The sequence below is a fragment of the Cicer arietinum genome, chromosome 5 (assembly GCF_000331145.2).
Source record: "Cicer arietinum cultivar CDC Frontier isolate Library 1 chromosome 5, Cicar.CDCFrontier_v2.0, whole genome shotgun sequence".
NCBI lineage: Eukaryota > Viridiplantae > Streptophyta > Magnoliopsida > Fabales > Fabaceae > Cicer > Cicer arietinum.
Window position 1 is genome coordinate 77,312,394 of NC_021164.2, and position 6,612 is coordinate 77,319,005.

General features: G+C 34.6%; 1 protein-coding gene across 1 annotated transcript; it reads left to right on the forward strand.

Moving 5' to 3' along the window:
- The first annotated feature begins 403 nt into the window (after positions 1–403).
- On the forward strand, positions 404–6,148 carry LOC101511240 (uncharacterized). Its single transcript, XM_004500896.4, has 16 exons — positions 404–874; positions 992–1,053; positions 1,140–1,207; positions 1,334–1,455; positions 1,743–1,848; positions 1,938–1,989; positions 2,727–2,844; positions 2,922–2,952; positions 3,044–3,067; positions 3,220–3,344; positions 3,840–3,921; positions 4,043–4,165; positions 4,249–4,302; positions 4,618–4,687; positions 5,160–5,193; positions 5,409–6,148. The coding sequence occupies exons 1-16, from the start codon at positions 679–681 to the stop codon at positions 5,765–5,767; spliced, it is 1,626 nt and encodes a 541-aa protein (XP_004500953.1). The 5' UTR covers positions 404–678; the 3' UTR covers positions 5,768–6,148.
- The last annotated feature ends 464 nt before the right edge of the window (positions 6,149–6,612 follow it).

Sequence of the window (6,612 nt, forward strand, 5' to 3'; positions counted from 1 at the left end):
CTGAGGCTACAAGCGGGAGTTTTGTTGGAGATAGTTTTGTCTTGTGTTTTTTTTTTCTTTTTGGTGCTTGGTCTTGCCTTTTATCACCAAAAAAAGTTTGTTGGGTTAAATTGCAAGAATGGGAGGAATTGGGCTTAGTCCTCAGATCTTTTTGTTGGCAAAAAAAGAAGTCCCCACACCTTTATAATTTCTTATTTTTTAATTTTTTTCCATCTTTAATCCAAAAAAAATTCAAATTTCCACAATAATAATTAATCATTTTATTTTAATTATTATTTTCATCTACAATATAAGTATTTTACATTATTTAGTTATTGATTTATTGGAGTTCAATAATCAAAAGTTGAGTTGTTATTAGTCTCGAATACCCAAAGACATGCAGTCCTTTTTGTTGTTGTGTCTATAAATCTTCCACCTTTCGTTATTATTTTATTTTATTGTAGCAGTTAGTAAAATTGAATTAGGGTTTCATCTTCTTCAGTAGAAGATATCTGCGCTAAACCAACAGAGTTCTCCACCACTCTTCTCATCTTTCCCGCCATTTCCTTCACACACTCCTCACTTCATTTCTCATATTTTGAATACTAGCCGTTCGATCTACCATTTTCATATTTTATTATTATTTTTTAATTTCCAAAAAAAGCTTTTGACCGTTGCTCTCGCCAGAGTGAACGGGAAATGTCTGCATCCGAAGCTGAGAAGAAGGTCGAGGAAGAGAACCAAGTGTCCAAAGGTGGAGAACTCTTGTTCTGCGGTGCCACGTGTTGGGATATCATTGGTCGTCGTAAAGGTCCCGCCGACGGTAACTTAGTTTCTCCTTCTCGCCTCCGTCCTCTCGTTGGCATTGATATTCGTTACGTCGCCTCTGGTTGCGGTAATTTTCTCTTCCACTTTTTTTTTATTATTATCAACTAAATTATGTTCCGATTCATGTTTATATATGTACGTAATCGTTGTTGTTTTAATTTTCTGTGTGGTGTTATGAATGCAGCTTCTTGTCACTGCGTGGCATTGGACGTTGAAGGGCGTTGCTATACATGGGGACGCAATGAGGCACGAGTGTGAAGTTCTAGTTTGTATTTAAATTATTATTTATTTATTTGTGTTGTGTCTTTCTAATTCATGAGATTGTTGTGCAGAAAGGGCAACTAGGTCATGGAGATACCATTCAGCGCGATAGGCCAACTGTGGTGTCTGAACTTTCTAAGTGAGTTTGAATTTGCCGCTTGTATTACTCACTCGTTTTTTATTTTTAATTATAGGTTAATTTTGCATTTTTGTCGAATGTTTTTATTTCTTGTTATGCTAAATTTTGTTGATATTTGAGTTGAAGATACAACATTGTTCAAGCTGGAGCTGGGAGGAGCCATACAGTAGTTGTTACAGATGATGGAAATTCCCTAGCATTTGGTTGGAACAAACACGGTCAGCTGGGTTCCGGTTCTGCAAAAACTGGTATGTTTTACTGAGTACAGTTATGTAAACTTATGTTATGTGATTTCTGCTTTGCATTTTGATGGTGACCGTTGTTTTCTTGGATGTTAATGGATCCATGCTTATCTTTGGTTTGGTATAGATATTATATGGTCAGTGGAGTGAATAGTTGTAAATCAATGGAGTAAAGTTATTATTACACTGGTGTGTAGTAAAGTGACTACAACGAGGTTTACATCGTTATTGTTTCTTTGACCTCATAAAATTTAGTGCGTATTTGATTTACATTCTTGCTTTGTCTTGTGTAGAAATCGAATCATCACCTGTTCGCTGTCTTGTGTCTGAAGTTAAATATGCTACCTGTGGTGGTGACTTTACTGTGTGGTTATCTTCTGTTGAAGGAGCTTCTATAATGTACGGTTTCTGGATGAAAATTGCATTTAGTTTTCTTGATTCTCTGTCTGTGATTGTGGAAGTTTCAATTATTTTATTGTGATTGCCAGGACTGCTGGGCTTCCACAGTTTGGGCAGCTCGGGCATGGAACCGATAATGAGGTATGATTGAGGAACATGTTTAGTTGTCTTTGTTGTCTCAAGACTCTTCATAGTCCAGTTGATCAGATGTTGTGACCTTGGGTCCATTTATTTAATATTATAAACCATTGAACTTTTCGTGGGGTTTATCATTGACAATCTTATAATTACCATGTTTTAATTTTGAAATTTGACTTATTTTCTCCCATTGCCTGAGGCAGTGCTCTTGTTTTAACATAGTTTGCAGCACCATTATCTATCCCTTGTATCTCTGCATCAACTCAGTCACATATTTTAGTAATATAAAAACATAGATATAGAAAACTGGACAAGGAGGACTGAAACTTATTAATAATTGAAAAATAATTAGTCAGGTTCTGTGTGATTAATGTTCCACCTATTAAACAGTGACCATCATTTTCTGTCATTTTTCTGGATCATCTGATCCTGAGTGGAGTTCTTGCACCATAAAAAGATAGCTCATGGTCACATGAAAGAGCATCAGATAATTATCATATAGTAATAGGTCTTTATTTCCTTCTGGAATGAGTTTATTTCAATATTGATAATATGATTAAATATAAATTTGTAGTTGTCCAAAATTGAGCTGGGCGTGCTTTTATTATTTAATTTTTGTTCTGTTCGCTTAGAATTAAAATCTATCTTCTCATTACCACATCATTTTCTGCTTATGCTCTAACATTCACTTGCATGTTGCATCAAGAAAGATTTACATAATATTACATGTGCTTGTGCAGTACAATTCCAAAGACAGCTCTGTTAAATTAGTTTATGAAGCACAGCCACGTCCTCGAGCAATAGCTTCCCTTGCTGGCGAAACCATTGTCAAGGTGGCATGTGGAACAAATCACACAGGTGGTTGTTATTTTGAGATCTTGATTATTAGACCTTGTAAATTACTTTTCCTTATTATTTTTGTTTTGTATATATAGTGGCGGTGGATAAGAATGGCTTTGTCTACACGTGAGTAATCCTTTAGTGTCCTAGTACTAGCTCAATATCTTACTTTCTTTTGTGTAAAGTAAGTTGTAATCTTGTTTACTCATGTGTACAGGTGGGGTTTTGGTGGTTATGGAAGGTTAGTTAGCAGTTTTCAGACTGGGCTGTCAATTTTGTGAATTCCCAAGAAATGTCAAACTTCAGATCAATCCTCCTATAAAACGGTTTTTCATATTTTTGGTCCCTACTCCTTTTGTGCTTAACTTTCAAACTAACTTTTTAATTCTGTAGGCTAGGACATAGGGAGCAGAAGGATGAATTTTCTCCACGTCGTGTTGAAGTTTTCCAGAATAGAAATGTTTTGCCTCCTGATGCAATTATTTCAGCTGGTTCTGTGAATTCTTCTTGCACTGCAGGTATCTATCTCAAACACATTCACTAGTCCTGCTTATTGGAAAATTCACTGATACGATGCACCTCTTTGATGGCTGTTTCCGATGTTAATTGTTTTCTTTCTGACAATGCATCTGTTATGCTTATGAACAGATGGTATTGGTATTGATATCACGATGTTTGGCTACCAAAGTCCCAAACCCTTCCTTTGAGGAATTTGATGCTCTAATCTATATCAACCCTGAGCATTTTTTTAAGTTCAGTGACATGATTTGTAAAAGTAGAATTGCTAAGTATTTTAATATAAACCCTAACCGGCCATTTTTTTTTAATTTCAACATTTCGACACCTTTATTATATATCCTTTTAGCTAAGATATAATTTGTTATTTTATTTTCTTTGCCAAAATAAGATATAATTTATTTTTTAGTTTTCTTTGCCAAGGAAAAATATAATTTGTTTGTAACTTAAAATATCCCTATTTAACACATCATAATTTGGTTTGTTTTTCATTTCAGCTGGAGGACAGTTGTACATGTGGGGCAAAATAAAGAATACCGGTGATGACTGGATGTACCCTAAGCCTCTAATGGATTTAAGGTTGTTCTTTATTCCACGTTTTGAATAATATTTCTTTCTATGTAAAATACTTCTGGATGGGTTTGCCCCCCTCATTTACTTCATTTTGATGAAATGATTATATATTTATTTTGGTAAATAGTGGTTGGAATATACGCTGCATGGATTCAGGGAATATGCATCATTTTGTTGGGGCTGATTCCTCGTGCATAAGTTGGGGTCATGCTCAGAATGGAGAGCTGGGATATGGACCTAATGGACAGAAGTATGTGTATACAACCCGTTTTTTTGGTAACATTATTTTCTGTTTCTTGATTTTGTAATTGTCTATTCCTGTTTGCCCTTTAGGTCTTCAGCTGTACCGAAAAAGGTGGATATACTTGAGGGTATGCATGTAATGAGGTCAGTGAAGGATTCAAATTTTTAGTAGAGGCAATATATATATATATATATATATATATATATATATATATATATAAATTTGTAATATTAAAAATATAACATCATTATTTTGAATTGTAAATATACATCATAATTGTTCTCTATGAATTTGTTTTCTAGAAAGACTAAATAATTTTCTCTATAATATAGTAAAAAATCTCTCTAATTAAGATAATTCAAGCATACATGAACCTTTTTATATTTGAAAAAGGTTCTTATACACATGACTAACTGAAATGAAAATTGATCTAAATATGTTTTCTTATTCTCAAACAGTGTTGCTTGTGGTTTGGGTCATTCCATGGTTGTGGTCGACAGAGCTAATATTGCTGATAGACTTGATCAGGTAGCTCTTAAATCTGGCCAATCATCTTTAGAAGTTCACGAGCTCATGATACTGCACTGAGTTCTCAAAAGATTAAACATGGTCCATGGTCTAATATTATGTTTTAGGCTATACTCATGTTGCTTGTTTCATCTGATATATTATGTTTGTTGCTATACTCTGCTTGTTCACAATGATAGTGCCATGAGCTATGCGTGTTGATTATATAATAAAATCATAGATTCTTTATAATATTGTGTTTGGACTTCTCTTGTCAGTTCTATATCTATCTGTCCAACACTTATAGTCTTTAGAGAAGCTGTGATTTATATTAATCACTGATTTGCCCATTGGCTGCCCTATTCTGTACGACACTGCCTGCCATCGGTCTCATGTCATCAACAATGCATGCCGCACGTTGTTAAACATATCCTTTTCATTAGATTTTTTTGATATGAAGTGTGTAACACCTAACTTCTCTTTTTTCCTGCAGCTTGATACACATGATGGCAAAGCTGTCGGTGAAGGTATGCTACTTGTTATAATTCAAATTGTTTTTAGGTATATAGTGTACTGTTTATCTAAAACTTCACCAGTTAATAGTAGTTGTGTCAAATGCATCAGATTATATTGTATCAGTTTGTGGTTAAATTTTCTCGATCTTTTAGTTAGCGGTTTAGAATTCTTTAACAGTGTGGTGGGGCTCTAAACTGGCACTGATCTTGTTGTGTTCTCACTGTAGGCACTGATGAACCCACGAAAAAAACTCCAGTGCCTAAGAAGACTGCAAAAAAGAGTGCAAAGGGAGCTGACAGTTCAAAGAAAAGGAAAAAAGCAAAAGATCCATCTGACTCTGAAGAAGATCAAGAAGAAGCTGATGAAAGTGACAGTAGTGAGGATGATGTTAACGGTGAGGCTGAGGTTAAAAGATCACGTGGTGGAAAAAGTTCTGGCAGGGGCCGAGGTAAGGCATCCAAAACACCAGAGTCTGTGGCTAAAGGTTCCGGCCGAGGGCGTGGTCGTGCTCCAGCAAGTAAAAGCAGTTCTAAATCTTCTGAAGTGAAACCATCTGGTAAGAGAGGAAGACCCCGTAAGTCTTGACTTAGTTTTTTCTTGAAAATTTTGTTCTCTATTCCTAGAGAATCGTAGTAACTCAGTGTGGTCTAGCTAACTAATTGTTGCATTTTTTTAAAAAACTTTTTAAATTGTAAACCTTTTTCGGAATGTAGAGGGCAAGATGTGCTTGCTTGTTTTGAGTTTTTTGTGAAGGGAGGTATAAGGTATACCTTCTTCAGTTTCCATCAGCCTAATGATGTGCCTCTTACAGTTTCTATTAAAACTTGTTCTGCTGGGCTGGTGACTCGGTGAGATGTTTATTGGTGAAACTTGAGGATGATGTTTCAATTTTTAATTGATGTATAATATTCTTATTCTTATTGTTGTTGGTTACTCAACATAATTTTCAAGTATTTGTTTCTTCAATTATTTATTTATTCTGATATTTCTTTTTGAAAGATTTTATCCTGATATTTATTTATTTATTTAATAAATGTGATATAGACTATAGTACATAGATGATGTTGATAGAGACATCAGGTCTGTTAGATAACTTACAACTAAGTTTTTTAAAAAAAAAACTAAATAGTCTAGTACTATGAAACTGCTGGATTGCATTCAAATTTTGTTGGACGAGAGCATCAAGATAAAAACTATATTCGATCAAATTCATTTTTTTGTCCAATACAAATTCGCGAGTGTGTCTGTCTCTGTAAGATTGTATATGATGTATATTTAGAAATAGGCTTTTGATAATGAAATGACATTGTCTTTTCCCGCATGTGTTGTGAGCATACCAAAAATTTGGGAGGAACTTTGACATGAATCCTTAATAGTTATAAGCCTCTAAATCCATTGAATGTTTTGGGAGGAACTTTACTCACCCCAAA

Excerpts from the sequence above, each read along its gene's own strand:
- LOC101511240 (XM_004500896.4), top strand. The coding sequence starts at position 679 with ATGTCTGCATCCGAAGCTGAGAAGAAGGTCGAGGAAGAGAACCAAGTG. Across the intron at positions 1,990-2,726 it reads GGCATGGAACCGATAATGAG|TACAATTCCAAAGACAGCTC; the intron begins GTATGATTGAGG and ends GTGCTTGTGCAG. Across the intron at positions 2,953-3,043 it reads AAGAATGGCTTTGTCTACAC|GTGGGGTTTTGGTGGTTATG; the intron begins GTGAGTAATCCT and ends TCATGTGTACAG.